This window comes from Epinephelus fuscoguttatus, linkage group LG10 (genome assembly GCF_011397635.1).
Source record: "Epinephelus fuscoguttatus linkage group LG10, E.fuscoguttatus.final_Chr_v1".
NCBI lineage: Eukaryota > Metazoa > Chordata > Actinopteri > Perciformes > Serranidae > Epinephelus > Epinephelus fuscoguttatus.
The window spans coordinates 14586365-14614018 of record NC_064761.1 but is presented as its reverse complement, the minus strand read 5'-3'; the positions used below and the strand labels follow the sequence as shown (position 1 = coordinate 14614018).

General features: G+C 41.2%; 1 protein-coding gene across 2 annotated transcripts in view; it reads left to right on the top strand.

Moving 5' to 3' along the window:
* The window catches only part of syde2 (synapse defective 1, Rho GTPase, homolog 2 (C. elegans)), a 58450-nt gene extending 32157 nt beyond the window's left edge, over nt 1-26293 (top strand). For both annotated transcript variants that reach the window (XM_049587912.1, XM_049587913.1), the window contains exons 5-8: nt 4487-4613; nt 16299-16480; nt 17264-17495; nt 21777-26293. In XM_049587912.1, coding sequence (XP_049443869.1) covers nt 4487-4613; nt 16299-16480; nt 17264-17495; nt 21777-22477 — 1242 coding nt within the window. In that variant the 3' untranslated portion in view covers nt 22478-26293. The remainder of the gene's footprint in view (nt 1-4486; nt 4614-16298; nt 16481-17263; nt 17496-21776) is intronic.
* The last annotated feature ends 1361 nt before the right edge of the window (nt 26294-27654 follow it).

Here is a 27654-nt window from a genome sequence, read left to right as displayed (position 1 = left end):
TATGCCCACGACCACCACAGATTGTAAAAACAATGGACGCAGCTACTGTGACGTCACCCACTGGTTTGTGGACTCCCGTTCTGAAGCTTCCATCTTACCATCCTATTTTTTTGGAGCCAGAACTGACCATGTTTGGGTGAGAGGATGGAGCTGTGGAGGGGCGAGGGATGGAATTGACTGAGACAGAGGATACTATCCACAGACAGACTGTCACTTAAAGTAGACTGCCTTTAATTACGCGTAACTTTAAGCCGTAATAAAGTGTAGATGAGTGAGTTGTATAAAAATTCACCCCTGTGTCCCTGTAAACATTCTTTTTTTTTCTGCTGTGATGCGGAACATTTTAACATAGGTGTCTTTGAGGATTGACTCTGGTTGCCTCAAGTGGCCATTCATAGAACTGCAGTTTCTGGCACTTCCATGTTGGCTTCATTTTTCAGCCCAGGATGTTGCCACTTGGCCACCACAGACACAAAGAGTATAGAAGAGAAAAGAGAGGGGGACCCTTCTGTCTCTCACTCCCTTTCTTAAACTCAGATCAAACCCTAACACAAGGCAGTGCTGATCAAATATGAAGCAAGATTATTTCACTACGTTGTCTGTTTCCTCGCCTTAAATGTGTTCAGAAACATTTTCACTTAATGTTTTACAGTAATACAAGTTGTTTTTTTACCAGCTGTCCACCATATAGTTTTTTCAGAATAGCAACTCACATTACGTCTCCCACCAGTAGTGTTTATTGGTCTGGTGCAGCACAGTGCATTCTGGTAGTAGAAGGTTTTCCTATTGAGCAAAAGTTGATGCCATAGCCCTTTTCCTCTGTTTTCTGTGGTCATATAGGAACATTTTCAAAAGTATTTGTGCCTTTCTACTGCCTAGACAGCCCAGTCTTGTGAAACCTTTATTCAACCTTTATTTTTAAGTATTTTTAAAGCAGATAAGACAAAACATAACCTAATTTAAGTATGTCATTTGTTAGGAGTCTTTTTTTTTTGCACGTGTGTGTGTTTTGGGGTAGTAAACTAAGTATCGTTGGGTTTTGGACATTTGAAACATGACATTTTACTGACGAGTAACTGATCTATTGAGAAAATACTCTTTTGCTCTTGTGCTGGTGTAGTCAAGCACTGACGGTTTGTATACATTCACGTCTGCTCTCTTATGATACGTTTACATACATACATATGTGGGGAATCCCTAGATCGTGCCAGGAAAGCATTCTGTCATTCTTTCGTGAAAGTTAGAGCAGATTGCCATTTTCCTTCTCGTGCCAATGAGAATGGTGAGTCATGTTTAGAGGAAGTCAACAACTTGTCAGACTGACTTCGATTGAACACTCAAGAGTATTAGTGCACTGAAATGCACTTTTCTTTCTTTCCTTTGATGTCTTTATAAAGTCTTTAAGCTAATCCCAGACCAAAAAACTGATCCCATCACTGGTTCTTGAGTCACTGAGCATCCACATTCCTGTCGGGGGAACTCGTTTGGTTTGTGGTCATTGTGTCTGCCTTATTCTGCATATACGTCTTGGCTGGTGCTGCCTGTCGTGTTGCCCGGCAGCCACAGTGCATAAGTGCAAGCCCTCTTTTTTTTGCTAACAGCTGTTCCACGCCTGCGCTCGGCTCTCCTCCAAAGAGAGACTCTTTTTTTTTCCTGAATGGACTTCTGTTTACTCTCACACAAAGGCAAATCCCTGCCTAATCTGTGCTCCTCTCTCCCTCTCGTGTGAGGTTTAGAAAACACTGCTCGACTCGACGAGGAGTGCTTACAAATAGTTGGTCTGGTGGGGAGACATTATAGTGCTCCTACACTGGAGCCCGGAAAGGCCAGCAGTGTGTGTGTGTGTGTGTTTGTGTTTGTGTGGAACCGGACCCAACCCGCCATTCACAGCCCACTGACTTAACATGTTACCGGGGCAACCACACCAGTTGGTCTGCTATGCCACATACCAGACAGACACATGTAGGAGAAATTATGGTATGTCTGTAGCCAGGACTAATCCCAACATAACAAGGAGACCACTGGTGCCAAGTTTCAACTATCGAATGTCAACGTCTGGAGGAAATTGTTAAGAGTTCCTTCAGTTCACGCTGTGGAGGCGTAGGTAAAGAAACATAAATGGTTTACTGCTTAGTGCTTCCATTTTTAATGCTGAGCTGTCAGTTAGGTTTTTAGAAGAGCTCAGTGTTTATCCAGTCAGTCATAAGGATGTGACATTTTTATCACACTTCTGAGTGTAGTTTGGCAAAACCCAGAACACATTCGTTCTTTAATTCACCTTAAAATAAACCAAGTGATGAAACTAAGCTCATTGATATATTAAAAATGATAAATAGCAGTGTTCTAAAGTTAGACCATACCTCTTTGAAAAAAAGAAATAACCAACTTTTCCTCTTAAAATTCAAAAGTGTAATTCATGAGCAAAAAGACGCACTGTCGCTCCTTTCAATCTGCTCAGGAATTTTACAGCCACAGCCTCGCTCGTCCAGTAGCGTATGGTGGCTAATGTTAGCTAACGTTGTTATTTAACTGATACTGCTGAATCAGATTGTTTACTTGTTGTCGCTTTTTAATACAGTATTCTAGTTACAAATAAAAAGTTTAATTCAAAAGCGATAAAATTTAGTTATGCTCTAATGAGTGCACTGAGTGCCTGAAAGAGGCGTATGCCACTTCCCACACAAAAGTTGCGATCTATGAAAACAGACTTGATAGCAGAAACTTTGATGTTGCTTGACAATACATTTTGGAGATGGGAAATTTGCAACGCAGATGTTGAGGAGGAAGCCTGATTGTAGATATTGTCTAATATTTTTTAGCACACATGCCATTTTTGGCTTTTGTCCAAACATACATTTTTAGTATGGCTCCCTGGCATTATTTTATAAATGGCACTCCTGGATACAGCAGCAGAGGTGAAGCCATATTCATTGCTATGAGAGTTGCTCATTGGTGCATAAATTCAAAAAAGTTAGACGTCCTGAAAATACAATTACTAGGATCTTACCGATCCATGGGCCTGTAGAGCAAGCGCACTACAGACTTTCACTTGCTGAGCTGCTAACTTCCAGTTTTGTCCTTTACTAACTTGAATGGGGATAAAATTATTTAATCCAGTGACTCTTACCAGTTATAAATTTAATTGAACCAAGTGAATCAATTCTGATAGTGAAATGAGTCATTTTGTGGGGGTTGTGAGACTTAAAAAATGTTCCTACTGATTTAAGACGTCTCTTTCCCACTTGTAAGTCCATGGGAAACAGTTGTGGGTTTTTTTGCCCCATGGCATCACATAATAGACCCAGAAGCTGTAATACCACTATTTGGCCACTGTGTAAATGGACTGCATTTGTATAGCCCCTTTCTCCTTTTCCAACCATTCAAAACATTTTTACACTACACACCACAATCACTCATTCACACACACATTCATACACTGGTGGCGGAGCTACCAAACACGTTTTCTACCAGCTCACCAGTTAAACATTTACACACACTCACATTCTCTCACATAAACATTCACACAAGGGCAATTCGGGGCTCAGTGTCCTGCTGAAGGATACTAGGGATCGAACCACTAACCGTCCGTCTAGGGGACGACCCACTATACTGTACCTCCTGACCCACAGCCTCCCAAATTGGCAAACTGGATCCAAAGCTTGGTGCTGTTCCTGTAGCTTGGGTGTAACCATTAGCTTATTTCGGCTAATATTAGCTAATGTAGATAACATATTGCAGTGTAACTGACATTACTGGGTCATTATGTTGAATTTTAACTCATCTCTGCATTTTCGCATGTCGGATACATTTTCTTTTGTTCAGTCAGAGTTATGTAGTCTTACTTTAAATGTTTCAAACAAACCATAACACTCTGTCTCTGTTGAGAAGATGCAGCTGCCAGTCAGTCAAGTTGAGTTGGTTATATTTGTCTAGCTCAAGCCTGTGTCAGGGCTTTACAATCTGTATAACATACAACTTCATCTGTCCTTAAACCCTTAATTTGGGCTGGAAAACCTGGGCAAAAAGCTTAAATTGGAAAAATAAAAAGAAGGAATCCTCATGAAGAGCAGGGATCCCTCTTTCAGGATTCACATATTGTACAAAGATAAGATACACAAAAACAGGATTACAGTAAGTAGATCAAAAGTAGAATGTAAGATATGTTTAGTAAGATAAGTAAGTAGTATGTAGTGGTGATGTGGTGCTGCTCCACGGTGGGCCTCCTGTGTCCCATCAAAACGTGAGCCCTGATAGAGTTAAATATACAATCTATAAAATGTTGTCAGTTGTTCAAGTAAGCTGCCATTTAATGGAGATAAAACAGACAACGGTTTTAAGACACCTGGATTTTCTGTGAAAGTACTCTTGGCTTCTTTCCAGCACATTGTTTGAGAGCAGACTTGATCGAAAGGGTTGTAAAAATGTCTGCCACTCTGTCAAATGTTTTGTTTACTTGACCTACTTGTGTGTCATTGTGTGTCTCCAGGTGGTGGGTCTCTATCGTCTGTGTGGATCTGCAGCCGTAAAGAAGGAGCTCCGGGAGGCGTTTGAGAGAGACAGCCACGCTGTGGAGCTGAGTGAAAGCACGTATCCTGATGTTAACGTCATCACAGGTAAGTCGATCGCTGGTAACAGAGAACATGAGACGGCAACAAAGCACGGGGTCGCCACACACACTCGGCATAATTAGGAACGGTTGTTTAACTAGAAAGAGTGCGGGTGTCCCTCTGACCTTCCCTCTTACTAATCTATTAAGATACAGTATGACATAAGATACTACATACTGCAGTATACAAAACATTAGGTGCCCTCAGGTTTCCTGTAAAACAGACAGAACAGGTGATTCCAGATAAAATCTATTTCCATTGTTTTCTCATTTGGTCCATAAAAATGTCAGAAACTAATGAATTGCCTGTCACAATTTCCCAGAGCCCAAATTAACACCTTCAAATTGCTTGTTTTATCCTGAAAAACCATTCACACCCAACAGATATCCACTTTCCCATCAATGAAGAAGACAAGCAGCTGGAACCAGTGAATTTTTGGCATTTTTGCTAGGGAAATTATATAAACTATTTATCAATTCAATAGTTGTGATTGATGTGACCTGTCAAAGTTTGTTCTGTCATAAAGCAAAAGAGTTAGAGCAGAAGTTCAATGAAGAATTTCTGACAATTTAAACAGTTTTTGAAGCTTCCCGAAAAGAAAGAGGCACAAATTTATAAGTTATGTGTCAAAAATATTTATTGTAATTAATTATATCAATAGTTTTAAACCTCAGTATCATATATCCGTCACAAGAACATGGTGTTTGTTTGCTTTTGTCATTTAATATGATAGTAGTGAAATTTAATTTATACCGCACTTTTTAGGCAAACGTTATAAATTGCTTTATATTATAATATTAAAGGTTAACACAACAGTCACTTGGGACATTTTAAAACACACTGACCGATTTACCTAATTACGAGATTAGGGTTTTACTGCACATCTGCATTAATAATAAAATAACTAGGACATTACTGAGTGTGTGTTTAGTATCGATCCAGTCCCTGCCACAGCAAACGTGCCTGAACTGGCGTGTCCTCTGTAGATAGGTCAGCACATGTGTACGTGTGTGAGTCTGCTGTTTGTAGTAAAAGCATTCCAGCAGTCAGCCAACAGTGTGGGCCGGTGCCCGAGGGATGGGCCCACACACCCACACCCACACACACACACACACACACACACACACACACACACACACTAATCAGGCCATGCCGTACATTCAGGTCATTCTTTCTCCTTCAGGTTTGTGGTTCAGACACGCTCTGTATTGTCCCTAATAGGACATGTTTTAGTAAATCCACAGTACTCAGTCTGGTTATGATGGCAGAGTAAATGTGAGAGCTGTTTTATTGTCCCACAAGCTGTGCTGCAAATTTTATGTCCCCATATGTATTATTAAAAGCCGGTACTTTAAATGCCACTCAGAATCCTGTGAGTTGCAGCTTCTCTCCGCTTCGTCACCATGAAATTAAAAATGGAAACAGTGAGTTACAGCACATCTCACCTCAGTCCTCAGCTTACAAAAACAGCCTTGTCACTGGATTGAGTAATGATTCCAGCAGTGCGACAGATGAGGGGGGAGAGGCGGCAAAGTTGTAGAAAATGACTTGGTCATGATTTTTGTGTCTCCCACAAAAAGAGGAAGACCATGGAAACCCCTGGGCATTGTAGGAGCTGCTGTTGGTTTTGAGAAGAGGCCCCATGTAGGCATCGACCTATCATGCCTGCTTTGATCCACACGCATTTGCATGGCAGGGCAAAGAACACAGTTAACAGTTGAGCGGGTTAGAAAAAAAGGGCCAGCACCAGTGCGGATTGTTGGTTTTTGCTTGCTGCCAAAATTTGCTCCACCAAGCGAGTTGCTGTTGCAGATGGGCCTGAGTGAGTGGAAGAGGGCAGAGAGAGGGGGAAGGGAGGCAGATGAGGGGTTTATGGTGTGTGCTGCAAAAATGTCCATCTGGGATATAATCATGGGTTTAGTCTTAAAACACACTTTTCAGAAACATTTGGTAAAAATCTGCCCATTGATTGACCATATTTTACTTTTACTCTGCCAGTAATTTGAAATGTTATCTCCTCATATTTCATGTCCCCTCATTTTATATTGTTTACATCTTTAAAATTAAAAGGCTGAGTTTAAATTAAAATGGAATCTCTGTGGTGCGGAGTCAGACTCGAGGCTAATGAGCGAACAGCAAACGGATGAGCTAAGAGGGCTGGTGTGTCACACGGCTAATTTAAAAGCGGAGGTAGTGAAAGGGATTATCCAGAGATCAGAGTTCAATCCAAAGCTTGCAAAACATGCTCAGTGTGCGGCCCTCCATTGTTTCAAATCACAATTCACTCAAAAGAAACAGAGAGGTGTTATCAACATGGGCAACATGCTGTGGAAAATCAACACAAACCATATTATCTTTAGCAATTCATGTTCAGTAAATACTCTTTTTACTCTGTAGCTTATCTATTCATGTGTAGCACTTAAGAGGGTGGTCATGGAAAGAATCTGTGTTGCTGTAGCTACAGCATGTTGGCTGGTGTGGATGTGGACCAGTAGGATTCATAACCTCATACCCTGGCAGTCACCTAACAACTCACTGGAATTGTGGGTCAGTTCGTTTTTCATTTACATTTATTTTGAAGAAGTGTTGAAAGCCCTGTTTTTTTATTCTTGATTACTCTAATTTACACCATAGTACCAGATATTGAACACTCCTTATTATTTCTACAAGAGAGGTAAAGGAGTTCGAGCAAGCATCTAAAACTATCATCATAAGTCCAGCACATTCCCCCTCTTAAACCACAACTTTTTTTGTGGAAAAAAAAGCGCAAATTCACACTAACTGCGAACACGTATGCTCATGCATCCACGTGTTGCCCCTTTTTACCAGTTGACATGAACAGTTAATCAGCTGTCCTTTGGCTCATGCAAAATCTTTCCATAAATTCTTGGGCAAGTCAGTAAATCCATTTGGAAGTTGTGCACCTTTTTGTGATATTCCACTCCCCCCTTTAGCTAATTGGCATGAACACAAACACACAGCTTTACACGCACATTTGACCTCCATGTCAAATATCAACCTCCAAGGGCAAAAACTGTGACCGCCAAAGGGTGGGGAAATTTTTGTGGACCGAACAACCAACTGACTGACAGAGTGAGCTATAGAGCTGCTGGTTGCAGCTAAAAGAGATATATGTTAGTGGGCTTTAGAGATGCTGGTAGGCGGATGTTGAACCTTTTGAAAGAGCCTTTTGACTGTCTCCAGTCGTAGAGACATGAAAGTAATGTCAATCTCATCTAACTCTCAGCAAGAAAGCAAATGAGTATTATTCCCAAAATGTTGAGCTGTATAATTAACTTGGTATTTGAAATGCTGCCTCTTATTCTTACAGAGACTAGTCTACTCTATGTAAAATGCTGCTTCAGTCTTTTAAACCCCAACCAGGGTACAATTGTCTGGAAAGAAAATGTGAATACTTACTCTGGTCATATTTTCAGATATTGAACATTGTGCAAAATATTGTCAATCAGCAGCAGTATAAAATAAGTTGTGTCAGACTTCTATCTTAAACCACAATGGTGCAACCCTATAACTAAGGTAGTGGCAACAACTTTGGCAGGGGGGATAATTTAACCTGCTTCCTGAATAGCTTTAACTTTAGTTTGGCATGGTGATGTTAGCATTACTACACAGGAGTATAAATCTATAGAAAAATGCACATGTAATGACAGTGAGAAGTAAGCTGACTGAAGGTGGAAACACTGAGACATGTTGAAATTGTACTCGCTTTTCTTAAGACATCTCAGGCTATTCATCATCTAGTTTGTAAATGAATGTTTTCAGAATGTTTTTGTACTTCTTTACACTAAAAGAAAAAGAAATATTCAAAGTGTTGATATTCATAGGCAATGGTTTTGCTGGTCCGGCCCACTTGAGATCAAATTGGACTGTATGTGGCCCATGAACTACAGTAAGATTGACACCTCTGGTTTAGACAGTCTCAGTAGCCCTAATAGTTTGATTACACAAAATATCAGGTGACTTTTTTTCTACCCAGTAAGAGAGGCTTCACTCAGTAGTCTGGAGTGGTAGCTAATGGAGGGGGACTGCCAATTGTTCCACAGTCTCATAATGCCAAAGCCCCAATGGTAAAAAAAAAATGCCCCAATGGATTGAAAACCCATTTGTCTGACAGCCAGGTATCCTGAAAACAAACATGCACTGCTCTGAAGGCCGGTTGCTCCGAAACACACTATACACTCTCCCGGCATTTAGAAAGATTCATGGCTTGTGTTCAGTCGGCCCTGCCTCAGTGTTCTTCTCTGACCAAACTCTCCCAAACAGAAGCACATGGCTAATTATTTTGCAGAAAGACATCATTGGACCATCCCACTATGTTGAAGGCATGACCTGCCCTACTCTACCTCTAACTGGCTGATACTGATTGCCTTTGTTGGTTGGGTTAGTTAGGCTTAGGCATGTATAGCAACATTGGTTAAGGTTAGAGTGAGAATATCAGGGTGCACCAATCAGAGGCAAAGTAAGGTGGGCTATGCCTTTGCCATAGTAGGAAGGTCTGATGGTTAGTCTCTACAATAATTAGCCTTGGGCTTCTGTTTGTGAGATTGTGTATTGTATTTTTGGAGAAACAGCCTGTCAGAGTAATGCACGTTTGTTTTCGGGTTACCACTGGTTGTCGGATAAATGGCTTTTCAGTCCAATTTTTTTTTCCAGACTATTGGGGCTTCAGAATTATACACTATCCAAACAATAGCATGAGACCAATGGAGGCTAGTCAGGAAAATCTTAGAGGGCTGTTTGACAGCTTAGTTTATGACATTAGCAGTTCCAAGTGACACTTAGTATATACAATAAGAGTCTAACCTCAAAATGAAAATATTTTAGAGCTCACACTGTTTTACAGATCACTTTGGTGGGATAAAGCAAATACACAATGAAATCACTGTGGAAAAGTTTAGTTTTAGAGGACACCATAGCAACCTTAACTTATTAGTAAGTCTTCAGCTCAACCTGTTTTGGCTTTTGTGTGGTAAACAAACCTTCCATGTGATCAATGACGAGATGCTCATAGCTGTCCTCGATCCTCAGGAAATGAAACCAGTGTGTCCCAAGCCCTGCTGGTTGACAGCTCGGCACAGTTATTGATCCTTGTTTGTGGTCTTTTTATTTGCCTTGCCTGACTCATCTTTTCCATAGCCTACTTCCCTACTTTGCCCCCCCAGTCCACCCCACCACCCTCAGCAGTACACCAGTGAAGACATGGAAAGTCATTAACAAGTGCCCCCTTTGTTGCCGAACAAACACAGATGGTATTTGGCTCACGCATGGGGGATTAGCTGAACCCTGGGCCGGCCGGGGAAGCAGGCAACCACTTTACAAAGAGCTGCAGGCCTGTGTGGATGTCAGAATATTCCTTAAACTGGGGACTGGGAACCATAAAGTCATATTTCTGATGAATGCTGCATGAGATTACCACTGTTTCCAGTTAGGAATGGGGTTTGGTTATTTGGTGATTTTGGGGCTATGGAAAAGTTGAGGCAGCACCACAGTGTAAAACTTTACCGTGCCACTGGACAAGGCACAGCACACACAATCTCCTCTGGCCCCCCCTAGTGCTGTGGGGGCGTGCAGGACAGCAGGGAGGGGGCAGGACGGAGAACAAACCCCCATTTGTTCTCCGGGTGAGGCGTTGACTGCAGCACTGACAAGAGGAGTGACCTTCCGCTTTGTTTGAACAAGAGGTCAAAGGTAGAGCCGTGCCCCAGTGCATTGTGTGCCTTGTAGTGTTTGGTGGCACATTTGGAACATTGAAAGTCTGAATTGATTAGAAAAAGAACACATTCACAACAAAATACATTCAGCTGCTGTCATCTGTAGGTTTAATTGCGTGTTTTGAAGGATCCCCTCAAGGGTTTATTTTATTCTGCTTTTACTGCAGAACTCATTGAGCTGTTCAGTCTTAATCAGCCATTCGTGTGGTTGGAGATATATGCATGTGTACTTCATATCTCCGCTGGTGAAGAGCCAAACCTCAACCATTTAAATGTGAGAGAACAGACACTCAGTGTGTGCTTGTTGTCAGCTTGGCTGTGAAGGAAAGTGAAGCACCTGCAGGGGAAGCACACCTGTTCACCCCTGAGCCCATGACCTTGCGTGTATCTGTGTGTGTGTGTGTGTGTGTGTGTGTGTGTGTGTGTGTGTGTGTGTGTGTGTGTGTGTGTGTGTGTGTGAATCAGGCACCAACAGGGGCTAAAACACAAAAGTAAACACTGGCACTGACTCATAGCAGGCTAATGATTTACCTGAATGGCTGTATTCTCCTCACATCAGACAAACACAAGCACATGTGAATGAGGTTTGAGTAGCTGGTGTATTTTTACATTACTGAAATAGACAGAGGCTAAACATGTGTGTTAAGCTGTCATATATTGCACATGAGGCATGAAGAGAACATTTTGTTTCATCAAGCGGTGCTAACGTTAAACAGTCTTGCCGTTGTTGTGTCTAGATGATCCGCTTCACAGCACAATGAAGGTCAGAGAGTCCAACATGCTTGAGTTTCCATTTTAAGAAAAAAAAAAAAACAAGACAAATCGAGTGGTGCCTCTCTGCATTTTATTTGCCCACTTGCTTAACAAAAAAAACTTTGCTTTGCAGAGATAAGGGCGAAAACACACAGCTCATTTTGCTTCCAGGCAGTGTGTTTTTGCTGCGATGAAACAAGCAGATTATTATTATCTCAACGACGTCTCAGCAAAGATTGACAACGGGAAGCCGGAGGATGTTCACAAAGCATTTCTGTGTAATCTGATTTGGAAATCAGCATGTCTAGAGTAGCGTTAAGGAAAGAGAATGTATCTTGTGTGTTTATGAGTCCTTATCACATTCCTCTCATACCAGATTTCATACCTAACGTGATGAAGATAAGTGATAACTGAATTGAATCAGAAAACAAATATAGAAACATGTAGCCATAGATCAGCTGCACTGGCTCAGAGGACGCAGGGGACATGTTCAGTTGCAGAGACATTTTATGAAGTTTTCAGTGCATGTTTGCTTGAAGCCATGTTAAAGTCTGACCCTGCTGACTTAGAGCTGTCATTGTGTTGGTTTACCTGAAGTGGGAGGGCTGACAAAGTGCACCAGTGTGCTTGTTTGGGTATGAGTTGTTTTTCTTCAGAGCCACCACTGCCTGCCTAAGGAATGCACAATCTCTCTCTCTCTCTCTCTCTCTCTCTCTCTCTCTCTCTGTATCTGTGTGTGTGTGTGTGTGTGTGTGTGTGTGTGTGTGTTGAGACGTGTTGAATCTCGAGTTCAGAGGCAAGAGTTGTGGAGGTGCTTCAAAAGAAAGATAAAAAAGTAGCATTTTTTGGGTGAAAGATGTGTTTATTATTTTTCTAGGGACAGATTCACAGCTCAGAATAATCATCAAAAAGTCAAATCCCTCATATCGTTACATTTATAGTCTAAGCTCATTTGAAATGCTGGTCCCTAGACTAGTTTGTGTATGAAATACATAAACAACCAAATACTCAAAAATGTGCAGCTGTAGAAAACACAGTTCAAATTACAAAGAAAATACCATAAAATAAAAGTAAAATAAAAAGATCAATCATTTTTACCTGTTGAATTTATTGTAAAACACAATATGGTGAATGTAGCACTTTAAGTTCAGAGCAGATCATTCTCCCAGTGGGTGTTGAGCTTTGGTCTGTATTGAATGCCACTGTGCAGATCAACCTAATGCTAATCTGAGTCTTAAGTGTAACACTGAACTGAATTTAGATTCTTCTTTCACTCTCTAATCCTATATTGCAAAGCGCTTATGCTCGTGTACTTTGTTGGAAAGGCAAACACAGAAATGTAAGGTTTATTTTAAACATTTTGTCCACGTTGTTAGTGTAATGGGTTGATGGACCTACAATGCCAGTTAGGAACAGACTGCAATGCTTTAATTCTCTGGCTCCCGTAAAGAGCAGAGTGGGGACTTACCGGGATTAAAAAGTGAGCGTGTTAAGTTGTGCCCTGCGTTCCCCTCACTGGGCCTAAAGGGATGACGGCGGATTTACAGTGAATCTTATTGCAGTTTGCTGTAAATAGAAGGAAAAAGGCAAACACCTCGGGTGTATGGGACGGGGTGAAGTGATGTGGAAGTGATAACGTAGGAGCTCCTATTTACAGCTCAAGGGATTGTGTTGCAAGCACAGTGTAGAAATCATTATCTGCTACACTACATCGGGAATTTTACAAACAGAATGGTGGTCGACGTGTCTCTGTATAGCTCAGCATACTGTTGTTCTCTCTGTAAGCAATGTATGTGGCAAAATAGTGACACAATGGTGTTGCAAAGTGATTTTCTTTCTATCTACTGACAGTTTTCTGTCACCTGCTTTCTTCCCCAAACACTGTCTACACCCAGCAATTCACATGATTAATGATAAGGCATGTCAGCCATGCAGCAGATTAATATTAGGCTACATTACCTGGGTTAAACTAACAACTATTCATGGCTTGGGGCAGACAATTATCTTATCAAATGTTATGTTATGTTGTGCTGTTAAACAGAAGATCACCATCATCAACATGCCCAGTATGTGGATGCAAGCTTAGAAAGCAGTAAACTCAGCTGAGTGTATGCTGTAAATCATAGAAAAGAAACATAGCTGTTTAGAAGTAACTGATAAGAAGAAGAGAAAAGTGAGAATAAATCAGCTACGTTTGAGTTAAACATTTCTCCAGTGCTTAACAGAGATCTACGTTTGCAGTGAGCCAATAAGAACACTCCCAAAACAATGCAACCCTCTGCACAGAACCCATTCAGCTCCTAACACGCTTTACACTAAAGTCTGAATATTCATATCTCACCACTGCATAAATAAGCACAGCTGCTACAAGAACTTAATCCAATTCTGAGCAATGCCGATATTGCACACAAACACAGGAGAAAGCATAGAGAGCAGCTGGCCGACACCAATATATCATCCACAAGCTCATCTGTGAGAGAGCAATCAAACAGCCATGAGTCTCTGCAGCATCACAGCACACTGATAGCATCAACCAAACAAAACCTGAACAATGCTGAGAAATTATGTGATAAACATGTTAGCACAGACGCTTGGTGTAGAAAAGCAGCAATCTCTGGCATCTCACAGGAGAGTAAACCTTTGGGGAAGCCTAACAACAGTTCATAGGTGCAGACAGCAAGAACAGGAAGTGTTTTATTCTCTGGCTTACAGTACATGTTTCAGCCTAACAGCTGATAAATGATGTGACAGAAACACAAAGTTGTGGAAAATCAGCAGCCGTAGTAGCACTAGACTGTACCTCAACAAAGCTGTTGGCTGTTGGCAGGTGAGCCTGTGTGTGGAATGTAAGCTCAAGCATCAGTAGCAGGTGTTTACAGCAGCAGCAGCAACAAAACCACTCAAAAGGACACTTTTTCAAGCCGGACCACATTTTCTCATGTTTATGTGTCCAAGTGATTTGTCCAGTATAGAGCGAGACCCCTGCAGCTGGTAGGTACAAAACAGGCTGCAATGTAATCTTTGGGGCAATAGTGCACCATCAATATGTGTTCAGTAAAAGTGCTTGTTTTTGCCACTAACAGGTTCAGATTGTTATTGTAAGTGTCTGACAACATGGAGAGGACCCTACAAAGAAATAAAACTTTTTATTTTACCTTTCGCTTGATCCAATCTGTTTGTTGATGTCTTCCTGCAACAATTAAACTCTCAAGACTTCTCCTTTAGCGACACTTGGTTAAATACCATAACAAACAGTACACGTAAAGAAAAATGTTTCTCTGTTAGACACTTAATAACAATCTGAGCCTGCCAGTGGCAAAAAGAAGCAACTTTAGTTGACATATGTTGTTGATGCTATGCTACTACCCTGAAGATTATATCACACTAGTTTTGCTGCTGGCTGCAGTGTGGTCTCTCAACATTGGATCAATTTCAGAAATTGTTGTTCCCATTATTTATGACCATAGACTGTAAAAATAATGGACGTAGCCACCATGGTATCACCAATTGGCTTGTGAACTCCTGTTTTGAAGCCTTGAGCTTGGCATTTTGGCCATCGCCATCTTGTTTTTTGGAGCCAGAACTGACTACATGGTGGAGATAATGCTAGCTGCTAGCTTAGTTGGCATACTGCATTTACAGCTACTAATGCTAATGCTAATTTTCACCAGTGAAAAACATGCTTAAAACTTTTGTAGGTGACTTAAACATTACAATAAATTTTCAAAAACTAAAAACAGAAAAAGCCATAAGTAGCATATGGCTACACCTTTACATTCTGAATCTGGGGTTACACCATGGTAATGCTACTTACCCTAGTTGCCGCAGTATAGACTTACCTGTCAATGGACGAAACCCAACCTGTCAGGCTTAATAACATTTAAATGAGTGAGTCATAAAAAATCTGTATGACACTGTTTATTTCACTTTAGAGACCAAAACTGTTTTTGTTCCAGGCTCCAAATGTATTTATTTCTGCTGTAAAGCTGGGCCTTTTAACATGGGGGTCTATTGGGATTGACTCACTTTTGGAGCCAGCCTCTAGAGGCATTTGAGAAACTGCAGTTACTGGCACTTCTGTGTTGGCTTCATTTCTCAGCCTTGGATGTTGCCACTTCATCATGACACAAAAATATTTCCCAGGGCTCCAGGTTGAAATATTCCCTTTACTTGCAAAGGGTGCACTGGATAAATGGTGCAGTATGCATATATGGATTCAGTGTAGGTGCACTGATGCATGTTGAGTTAAGTATTTCACATGTGATGTGTAGCAGTAGCTCAACAAATTATCTGCTTGAACTAGCTCACAGGCATCACACCAATAGTATCTTATTTTCTGTTTGACGTCAAGCGTACCTTAAAGTTGCAATTCAAACAGCTGCAAGTGTGTCTTTTGCATTTCTAAATGGTTTTATCAACAGCGTTCTTTATTTGCATGTAATATTATCATTGTAGTGACAGTAATCTGTAAATCTCCTAAAATTATATTATAGTGTTACTCTTTATAGACATTCATGTGTATGACTTTGGAGCATTACCAATATTGCTGATTACACAGCCCCCAGCCGTCTCTGAAAACTGATCCAGCTTCATGCAGAGGGAAAAGAGAGCAGACACTCACCACAAAGAGCTGTCACACTGCCAAGACTCTTTCTTATTCCCGTATTTATCCCCCCCCCCCCCCCCCGCCTTTGATGAAAAGACATGCCAGCGATATTTCAGGGGCTTAGGCGAGACAGACAGCGTGGGTTTCATGTTTTCCCGTAGCTTTTGTCTGAACTGCAGGAGGCTGAAGTCACAGGTGTGAACGCGCCGTCACAGACACCAAACCTCCCCCCCCCCCCCCCGACACTTTTTGGCTGCCGAGTCACACCCGACTCCAATCAGGCATCTCAGCAGACGGCACAGGATCACCCGCGGAAACGATGGGACCTCAATTTGCAGCCAAGAGAGTGCGCCAGGTTCAGCGGGTTAAAAGAGAGGGAAAATAAAAGCTTTTTATTTCTCAATGACAACACTTCATAAAGATATATTGTTAGTGATTTGTCAGGTATTAAAGTCGCCTGTGTTCTCCATTCAAGTGTGGGAAAGCTGAATGACCCTCAGCTATGCGGCAAAGAACCCGTTTGACAAATATAACATCTGCTCACTATCTTGCTGCAGCAGCTGTCCTGATGCTCTATTCTCTTTCTCTCCCACTTTGCAGGAGTACTGAAGGACTACCTGCGAGAGCTGCCCTACCCTCTCATCACCAAGCAACTGTATGAGGCAGTGTTGGAGTGCATGGCCACGAGGCCTCTGCGGATAGGAGTGGCGGGCTGCGAAAACGACCAAGCTGACTCGGAGCACACTGTCAGCCTGCTGGACAACCTGCCAGATGTGGAGAGGGTGAGTAAGGCTGTGCATCCCTCATTTGGCTGTCAGTGTCATCATAGTGCTCGGATAGTGGTTTTGAAAGGGATAATTGTGGCATAGATGATGATGATGGTCATGATGATGATGCTACTGCTGTTACGTAGGCTTTCACATTGCGGGATATTAGTGGAGGCATTCAGTCCGCAAGACTATACTGCTGTAATTTTCTCCAACACCTTTTCACCGTCATTGAACTGTTTTCAGATTATTGACTAAGGATACAAAATTAAAACTAAAGCCTGAGTCATACTGGATTTTTGAGGCAACAACCCAATATGTCAGCCTATGTATTTTTTTCATGACACACAAAAACAGCTTAAAAGAGTATTTTTGAGAATCCCTTTGTGACCAAATATAAACTATGTAATAATGACACTGTTTATAAACTACCTCAACCATAGCATACTGCAATTTGTTGTTACTTAGTGGCTGTCAAACCGACAGCTGATGTCTTTTGAGACTGCAGTCTCAGAAGACATCAGCTGTCGGTTTGACAGTCTCTTGAGGCAATGGCCAGTAATTTGGGGCTACAGTGTAGCCATATGCTGGTACTGATGACTCACTTTGTTTGTTAAAGGCATAAATTTTCTCCATGTCTTGTCAGAAATGTAGATGTTTACTGCTGTAAATAGCATCATAAGCTAGATTTTGCAGTGTAGTTCTGCTGCTACCAGTGGTACTACTACAACTACTAATCATAATAATAACATGTCTTATTTGTCTGTGTTTGCCCGCTTGTGTGTGTGTGTGCATCAGATGACACTGCAGAAGCTTCTTGACCACCTAAAGCTGGTAGCATCCTGCCAAGAAGTGAACAAGATGACATGTCAGAACCTGGCAGTGTGTTTCGGCCCAGTGCTGCTCAGCCAGCGTCAGGACGCGTCCTGCCACACCAACCGAGTCTTCATCGACTCCGAGGAGCTGGCCAGCGCGCTGCACTTCAAAAAACACATCGAAGTCCTGCACTACCTGCTGCAGCTCTGGCCAGGTGAATTAGAGAATAATGTTAACTTTAGACGATGTTTTCTCACGGAAATACAGTTCTACCAAGTAATTGTGTTTGAAACACATTGTTTTTTATAGTCAGGTCACGTATGTCTGTAAGTCTATACCAGGCTCTCTGTCTGCTTGCTTGAGGGTCTTGTACAAATCAGTGCCAGCTCTGCGGTTCAGCTCCACAAAGGGCTGTTAAAGAGCTGGGCTGCTTTGATCCTTGAGGTTATCCACCATTGGCACAAGCACAGCTGATAGCCATTGGCCACCATCTGTTGGCTCCTCAGAGATGAAACTCTCCGCAGAGGGCTTCATCACAGCGGGCTAAGCCAATCAGAGCCAAGCCAGTAAGCCCCAATGTGAACCAAACTTTTGAGGCGTGGCGCCCTGTCTTAAGATAAATGACCAACCAAGGACAGATACCCAGTACCAGCCTCCCTCACACACAGGTCATCTGTCTGCCTGCACAGCTGCTCTGTGCCAGCTGCAGCTGTCTGCTCAGTGTGAGATATGAAGGGACCCAAAGATTATTCAGGAGGCAGTTGGGAATGATGAAAAAGAGCTGCAGGCAGGGGAAAATTCGTATTGGTCACAGGGACTAATTTGATATTTCTTAACCTTAGGCGTTTCATTTTTTAAACCTTGTGTTCACCGCGTCTCTAATCAATGTGTGAGCCATTCAGTGGCTGCTGTGGTGCAGTTCAAGTCTCAGCTGCTGTGAAAAATTAAACAAACATTACAAAATTGCCCAGTGCGCTTTGCTTACACGCAGGTTGAAAAGATAAGGCTGTGAGAAAATCCATTACTGCTATTAAAGGACATAACCTTATTACTAGCTGGCAGTTTGCCTGTTCTTTCCTCAGTTGAAAAAGCAATTTTTTATGAACATTGAGGTGATGAGGCTGTTAAAAAAACATTTAAATCCAATTTTAAATCTGCACGGTCATCAATCTAAGCCTGCTTACTGTATCTTAATTGAAAGTAAGCTATTTTTGAGAGTGCTGTGATTTTCTTTTAACTTTGTCTCATTATGTCAATGTGTCTCCAGGCACACATTCTTCAAAATTCACATGCATGCTGTATTTTGAATAGTCTTTTCAAAGTCTTCCTAACATCACGTCGGACAGACTTTATCCCCGAAAGATTCAAATCCTCAAAACTCTCCTCGTAACCTGCAGCTTAAACCAGATCTGCTGATTGATGTCTGAAGAAGAACTGACTCTGTGTCTGGTCTGGCTTCTAAATTAAACTGCGTCCTCAAAGTCCCACGTTGGACCAAGTCTGTGTGAACTGCTGAAGTCGAGCATCCTCCACCCTCCTTAACAGAAGCAGACACGGAGGGAAGCAGCAAGTAAATAAGTCAGCATTTGCGAATCCCATAATTGCAGGTAGCTGGGTGAAGTACAAGGGGAATTTCAAAAGTTAAACAAAAAAGTGCAAAGACATTTTTCTCTCAGAGGACAGAGCATACTTGCAGATAATTAGGGAGGGAGATGGGGTCAAGTGGTTTCGTCAGTAGCAGTCTGCACTTGTTCTGCACTCCTGTCTGCAGCTGATGTCAACCAGCTAGTGCCTATAATGACCTGTAATAACCTTGACGAAGCCCTCAGTCCAGTTTCAAGCCTTTGTTTACGCCCTCAGTGACATCTCCATTCTGTCCTGTTCCCCAGCTCAGAGCGTAACGCGCCTGGACTATAATTAACGACATTCCAGGCTTAACCTTAGCCCTGAGCCCCTGACGCTTCACCCTAAAATTTCACAACCATTATGGGATATTTTCAGCCGCATTTTCACGCCTCTCTCACACAACATTGTTGCTCAAGTGTGCATGTCTTTGGACAAGTGCATCAGATATTAGTGATGCTCTTTCCAAGTAGTGTAATGAGAGAGAGCATATGTGTGTCGTAGAGGCTGTGTGTTTGGTTTGAATTATTATCAACTGTAAGCGTGAGCAAATTTGATTAGACAGAAGAGAAGGATGTCTGTGCGTGTAGCGTGCGTGCACTGTTTGTTACTCAGCTTGTCTGCAGGGATAAAGAAGAAAATCAGCACAAAGCAAAGTCAATTTTGCCGACTGTAACACGAGGAGCAGTATTTTTGTCTGATTCCTGCCTTCATTTTCTCTGCTGACGGCTAATGACTCTAATCCCGTCATCAGTGAATCATGTCTGAAATTAAATAACACGTTGTCTCTTAAAGGAGCATAATTTCTGTTTGTTTTAGGTGATAATTGCTTGAGTCTTTAGCCTCAGGAGAGTTGCAAGGCGTGCAACCGCTGTACCTAAGTACTGCATCAGCAACTGCCAATCCTGATAAATGAAATGGAGTAAACTTAAGTCATCTTCTTTTTTTTTTTTTGGGGGGGGGGGGGGTTAAGATAATATTTGAAACCTTTAAACTGTTGTACGTGACTTACAGCCATAGCTTTTAACACCTTTTGTTGTTTTTTTTTGCTCCCTTTCAATCCAGTAAGGGAGAGCTAGCGGTGTCAACAAGTGTAGGTACACACAGATAAAGACAGACAGGTAACCGGACTGTGCTGGTTGTGTTGGAGTGCTCGCTGTTCCTTTTTGGTGGCACAGTCAGATATTCTTTCATAATGTGCAAACAGGGTTTCAGTTTAGTTAATTTTTAAGTGTGGTTCAGTCAACAGTTGATAACAAATAGTACAGAAGGATGGCATCAAAGGCACAGAGTGTGGTGGTGTGACTTCAGCATGTGTTTGTCTGACTTTGAGCACAGCATGGCATGTTCAGATTGTATTTGGTGGGGCGTGTGTCATTAATCAGGGCTCCCACAATCTAATTAAGTTATTGCTGGCTTATTCAGATATCTTTGTTGCCCTAATAGAGGTTCATTCACATAAACCTGTGAGCTAAATTTTGTTATCAGAAAAAGGCTTTTTGTTTTCAAAGCATGCCTTTAAATGTTAGTTTGACCATGAAGTCACCAAAGGGGGTGACTTGTAACACTTAAAAGGTCAGTTCACACAAATTACCAAAAAAAAAAAAAATTTGTCACTTATGATATTGTGATATCTTGCTCTGCATAAAGTGTTAGTTTTTATGTCTATGTTTTGAGATCCCTGTGTGACTTTCCATAGTTTTCACTGGAACTACTCATTAACCAAAAAAATAGTCACTATGAAAATTAGGGTGGTGACAGATATCTGAAAACTTGGGCAAAATGTCTGTCAGAGGCTAAAGATGGCTGAGTTTTAAAGCTAGAGCAATGATACTGGTATCATATGAGGCTAGAAGAACGCTTCAAAGTTAAGACAAAAAAATTTTGAGGGACAAACAGTATGGCCGTTTTCACAGAGGTCCCTTGACCTCTCACGTCAAGATCTCAGAATGAAAATGGGTTCTGTGGGTACCCACAAATCTGTCCTTTACAGACATGCCCACTTTATGTTAGTCCCATACAGTTTTGGACACAAACTATGCACTTGTTTGCATACAATTTTATTACAGATGTATGACCAGAAAAACAAGACACAGTGCTGAACTGCATCTCAAATAGATCAGTCCTCAAGTTTCCAGCTTTCAGGTGATATACTACATCTATGTAGGAAATACTGTTGACGTGCTATCTCCCCGTAATGATCCCCTGCTCCCCCGAAAAAAGGCAAAAATGGGTCTTCAGTATGGGGGTCCCAGAGAGTTGCTTGCGTGCTGCTATTTTGTCTTTTCGATCAGTGTTGTAGCAGCACTGATTTGAAAGAAATTAATCTGAAAGTAAAGATCATAAAGTAAATTTATTTGTATTCATGTGATTCCCAATGAAAACACTCTGGTGAGAATTGCTTCACCATTTAATATGGCGTTACCAGTGATAAAAAATGTGATTAATTGCGTTTCTACTAAAAATGAATAATTTTACAGCTGTAATAAATAAATAGATTAGAATAAATAGAAATATTTGTTGTTGTTTTTTTCTTTTGTAATTTGAGTGAACTGACCCCTTAAACATATACTTCATCATTTTGGGAAATATTCTTTCCAACATTAAAAAAAAATCCACTTAATATCACCTCTACCTGTGTCCTTGTTTCCAGTCTTTATGCTAAGCTAAGCTAACCTGCTGCTGGCTGTAGCAACATAATTACTGCACAGAATAATATTCAAACACATGATCTTCTCAAATCACAGGTTGCAAGACAAGAAATAAGCATATTTCCCAAAATGTCTAATCATTTATTTATTTATATTAGTCCAGATGGCTCCTATACACCTGACTAGCTCCTGATTGTCTCTCTTCCTGTCTGCTCCTCCAGTTGTGGACCCACATGGCCGATCCTCCTCCCAGCCCCATACAGCTTCTGTGGCTCCAGCCTCATCTGACCTGCTGTCAGCTCCTCCGCTACGGCGGAAAAAAGAGCGTCCCCAGGTCCTGAACCTCTCTGAAGCCGAGATGGCGGGTGTTCTGCGGCCCAAGCCAGGACGTTTGGACAGCCCCAGCAACCGCTATGCTGGTGACTGGAGCGGCTGCGGTGAGAGCTACTTCCCTTGTGACATCCTGTTGCCTCCCAGCAAAGAGGAGGCGGACTATGATGATGTGCCCTCTGAGGACACGGAGGCAGCTGAGGAGACTCAGGAGAAGCCTGAGGATGCAGGGGAAGATAAAGGGCAGATGGTCACAAGCCCCGCGTCTGATCCTGCTGAGCAGGAGCAACCTCAGAGAGAGGAGGTGGTGAAGGAGGACAAAAAGGAGGAAGAGGAGGAGAAGCAAGAAGAGAGTGATAGTTCAGGCAATGGGCAGCCATTAGAGGACAAGGAGGAGGAGAGGGTGTGCGACCACATCCTGCCCCCTCGCCTGCCCAAAGAGCACACCTACCAGGCTTACATGAAGATCCAGGATATCAGCCCCGTGCTGAGCAACAGGGTCAACCTGAGAGACCTGCAGGAGAGCATCGACACTCTGATAGGAAATCTGGAGAGAGAGCTCAACAAGAATAAGCTCAACGTCGGATACTGACTCTTGCGACAGTGACACACACACATCCAATCACACACTCATAAAGCCTAATAGGGTTGGGAGAAGACCTTCTTTACCGATCAAGGTGCTTCAGGATACAGCCACAGTGTTTCCATGGAGACCCTGTATTGTTGGTGCGGTGCTGCTGTAAAAAGGACGAGATGAGAAGAAAAGCAACGGGGCACTTCTGGCATTTGTACCTTACCCATAGACATTCCGTAATGTTTTTATTTTTGCTTTTATTTTGTCGATTGTCTTACTTCATGTTGTTGGTTTGTCTCAGTCCAGTTCTGTGTTCCATGTTGTTATTGTTGCTTCTCTTCTTATTAGAAGAACCCATTGACCCCTCAGGGGTTTAAAAGGTGCCTTAATTGTGTGAAGGTGGTACGTCAAGAGGAGAATCCACCCTGAAATGAAATGCATTCCCTCCTGTGATCTTGATACAGTGTTGACAACCAATAGGATAACTTTTATGATGTCATGAAGAGCTGGTTTTCCGTTGACAAAGACTGTAGTGTATCATGTTTTTTAGCAGGTATGAATCCACCTTTGGTACTATGGAGCTTTATGCATGCAAGCTTTTAAGCAGTGATACTGACACCAACATTTGTAGAGAAAAGTTACAGATAGACTCTTTAAAACTTGACCATTTTCTTACCAAGACATCCCAGTGCTCACCATAAGAATTTTTTGGCAGGTTTCTGAAGCAGCATTTGGACACTAGACACTTCCACATCTATGCAGTGGTAGGAAAAAATCTGGGATGCATTAGGCCTTTCAATTAAGAATTGGTTTCCAACAAAAATATGTAATTAGGTAATTACATTAATAAAAAGTAATCATAGAAAACAAAATCATGTCGGTTTTACAGTCGAGCCAGGCCCTCTATCACTTTGGCAGTGAAAAAACTATGTTCCAGTATTTTCTTGAACCTCACTGTTATTGTCCAGAACATTGGTCTCTAATTCTTAAGGGGAAAACTCTGGGATTTGTTTCTGAATTCTAGTAGTTTCTAGCTCCTACCATATATTTTTGAGCATGTAAACACAGTGTTTAGTAATACAGACCAAGATCACAGGAGAACCAGAGTACATTCTGTTTGAGGGTGGATTTCCTTTTTTTTAAGGCAGCAGAGAGCTTTTCTATTGAGGTATGAAACACTAAATGTTGTACAACAATAATGCACTTACGAGGCAGGCAGTAGTTTAGATTGTCATTATAGTTCATGCAGTAAATAATATGGACTGTGGACTGAGTCGAGAGTTGAGAAACAGCCGCCACTGAAACCTCCTCTTAAAGATAAATATGAAAGAATATGGCTTGAAATTTATTTTACGTTCCGCATTGTGTGAGATGTTCATAGACACCCATGTACAGGCATGCGTACACCTGTCAGAATTGGATAATAACACTCTTATCTCTGTTCACAGAAAGCTGTACAGTAAAGATATAATTGAACTTAAGCAGGCAAGTAAAAACAGAGACAGTGTGTTTCATGTGGCATCATATTCACTTTAGGCTTGGTATGGTCCAACATTTTGGGGAACGTGGTTATTCAGTGTTAGATGAGAAGATTGATACCACACTCATGTTAATTTGCTAAATATTAAGCTAGAGCTAGAAGATCATTAGCTTAGCTTATCTTAGCTTAGTTTAGCGTAAAGACTGGAAGCAGGGAGATAATCTGGAAGCCCATTTCTGCCAATGTGACTAAAAAACCTCAAAATAACAATGTAGTATTGCAACATAAGAAAAAAATTTCTGAAAATAATTTTCTTGACATAATGACTTATCTTAAAATAATAAGCTTTCTCAAAATAGTGGCCATATTGTTTTTCATTCTGAAATAGCCTATTAAATCATTATTTCGAGAAAGTTTCTCATTTTAATGACTTCCAGGATCCATCACATTAGCAGAATTGGGCGTCCATAGCAAAACAAACAACTTACAAGTGGCGGTAGTGCACCTAATAAGCTGGTTGCCAACCACCGTTAAAAGACAAAAAGAAGAAGAAGACGAAGAAGAAGAAGAAACAACTTACAAGCTAAAACTCACCAATTAACACATTACATGTTGTTAGTTTAACCTGTGCTGATGTACAGTCTTTATGCCATGCTAACATTAGCTAGCCTGAGAGTGCTATCAATCTTCTTCCTCTGCAAAAAACTCAGACAAGCAAATTTCTCAAGATGTTGAGCTATTACGTCAAATACCACGAACCAGTCACCTTCCTGCTTCTCGCAGCTTCTTGGCAAAACCGTGAAACAGACAAAGCGTAAATGTGAAGCACAATTTTTGGAGCAGCAGTGGAAACTGTTAGCGGAGGGCTTCAGTTAGTACGACTTAGCTAGCTGCCTAAATCGACAAAGGACGTTTTCAGCAATCCAGGGATTCAGAATGATCAGTATTTAACCTATATGTATATGTATATAATTATATAAATGTATTCGGAGTATATTATTTTTACAGCTTCTATTTCAATGGCGTATTTAAATACTTCTGATGACCTCGTAGTGTTGTAGCAATAGTCGCTTTCCCCCCTCCTTCAAGCTACCTGTACACATCTTAATGTGCTGGACTAATGGTACAACGTTAGCTGTAAAATATATGTTAAAATCGTGCTCTTGCAGAAAAAGTGATATTGTTATTTTTATTGTATTGTGTATATATTTGACATTGTTTTGTGTCTCTGGTGGACTAAGCTGTGTTCATGATTATTGGTGTTTTGATTTTTTTTTTTTTTAAGGTACTGAACGTTGCATGGTCAAAAGCTTTACTGACATAAACAAGGCTCTTTCTCATCTGCCTTTGTATTTACTATTTATGTGTAAAAAGACTTATTTTGTAATGTATGCTCGTTTGTTCGTCACCCTGTTCCTCCAATAGACGGATGACTGCACTGGTCAAGCTTTTCTTCAGAGGACTGAAAGGCAGACAGTGATTTGCTTCGGGACACTTCCAAATTGTATTTTTTTCTCTATAAATATGCAGTGTACTCACCATTATCCTGGAATATGGCCATTTATTTCAGCTACCAAACATTTGCATCTCAAATTGGCATCTACAGTCTTGTTCTAAAAACATCGTCTTAAAACAAATGGAAAAAAATATGATCATTTCACGAGACAGTTTCAGCTGTAAAACTCCAGAATTTAACATTTGTTTTGAGAGACAGGTATTAGAATAGGCTTGAAGATGCACAATTGATGTAGTGTTTGCATTTTTATTTATATATTTTTCATTTTTATTTTTCTCTTTTGTTGCACACCCCACCCTCCAGCATGCTATCTGTCACAGTCCTGCTGCTTCATGGTGGTGAAGCTGTGGCTGCTGCTGTCATTCTGAGCGGGTGTGGTGAAAGTGAGTTTCAGCAGGGTTCCTTTCAAACCATCTGTCTGCCCGGGCAACACAAAAACAACCAGGGCCTCATTTACAGTAAAGAAACCAACATGGAGAGCATCACTTAGAATATATTTTTAAATTGGAAATTCTTCAGCTGCTGATTTCTGCCTACAAACACTTCAAAGATGGAGTTTGACTGGTATGTTTTTTATGAGGAAGCCCTCTGAGTGATGCTCAAAGAAATACAGTACACTTTTTTTTCATAATTTCCTCTCCCTTTTTTTAACAGAATATATCAACAAACACCTGCATCATTTTTCTGTGTTACATCTTAGATTAATCTTTCTGTCTTGTCCTCTTTGTCCTTTGGAGAGAAAATATCACATGGAAAACATCACTAAACAAAACAAAAAGTGCTTTGTATTGATCCTGAGAGATGTATGGTCATAATAAAGTATATTATTTTACATTCACATGTGGACTGTGAGTCTTTTTTTTGGCAGAGATACAGAGTCCATCACTTTATCTGCCAAAGATGTAATTGAGCTTTCATCTCAGACACATTTTTACGACATTAATAGGTAATTTTCCACAAGGTTTAATTTGCAGTACCACCTTGAATGACCAGAATTAAATGCTCATTAAGACTACTTGAGCCAGAGCTTCACAAACACTGGAACAGGATTTTGCAGATCTGATTATGCAGCTGTCCAAACAAAGAAAAAATATTTCTGCTCTAGAAAATGCCAAAATATCTTTCCCTGCAGTCAGAATAGTCTGTTTTTAGTGCAAAGTTAACATCCTCTCACTCCTACACACACAGACAAGCCTGGAATTCATTCATAAAAAACTGCTCACGGTTGGTATTCTGCATGGGGCCCAGAAATCATATCACTCTTGTTGAAATGACTTGATACTGCAGTCACACTTTCCCAAACCATAAACACTGTCTTTGTTTTGTTGAAAACCATCGGGAAAAGATGACCTTAACTTCAGGAAACTGGACTTTGTGTTTCTTTTCTTTAGATCCATCTCTTTGCTGTGGGAGCACTGTAACCCAGCCTCGGCAGAGAACAGATAAATAAGTCGGGGAATTGCCCTTGTTGGCTTGTGGGAATCTCCCAGAACAACTTCCAGCTTCAGGGACATTCCCAGGATGCAGCTGCATTTAACCGTCCAGTAAAATCCACTGCTGGAAGGCTGCACTTTCACTGCGGCTCCAAAAAAACCAACATTACCACAAACGCTTGTCAGATACAGTATATACAATTAACTAAACTTAGAGCACTGTGTGTCACAGGTAGGCAGTTTGCTGAAACAGTTAAACGTCATTTTAAGGTAATTTTCCAAAATGAGATCTTAACTCAGCACCGTGAAAACTGCGCCCAGCTCCAGCTGAGGTGATACGTATCTCTGGCACCTAGCATGAGAAGTCAAAGCAGCCGCGGGCCTTTCAGCACTAAATGGTTTTAAGCCTTGTTTGATGTCACTACTGTAGGTTCATATCATGTTTTTATGGCTGCCTTGAACAGGTATGAGAAAGCTCTAGGGTACAGAATGTACACATACCTGCCTGCACCCTGGAGCACTGTTTTATATCCCTGCTGAGAGAAAGAGAGAAAAAACTCATCTACCTGCAATAAACCCTCATAAACAGTCAGACTGGAATTTTGTGGCAATGGAGCCAAATATTTAAGTGACAGTTTAGAAATGTATATAATTTTAAACGCAGAGAAAAATGTTCCTGTCAGTCTCGAGTTAAATTTAGGTCTTTTCACAATAAAAAATGAGTCATTCAATGTGTAATATTTATCTTTAGCATTTTAAATTCCAT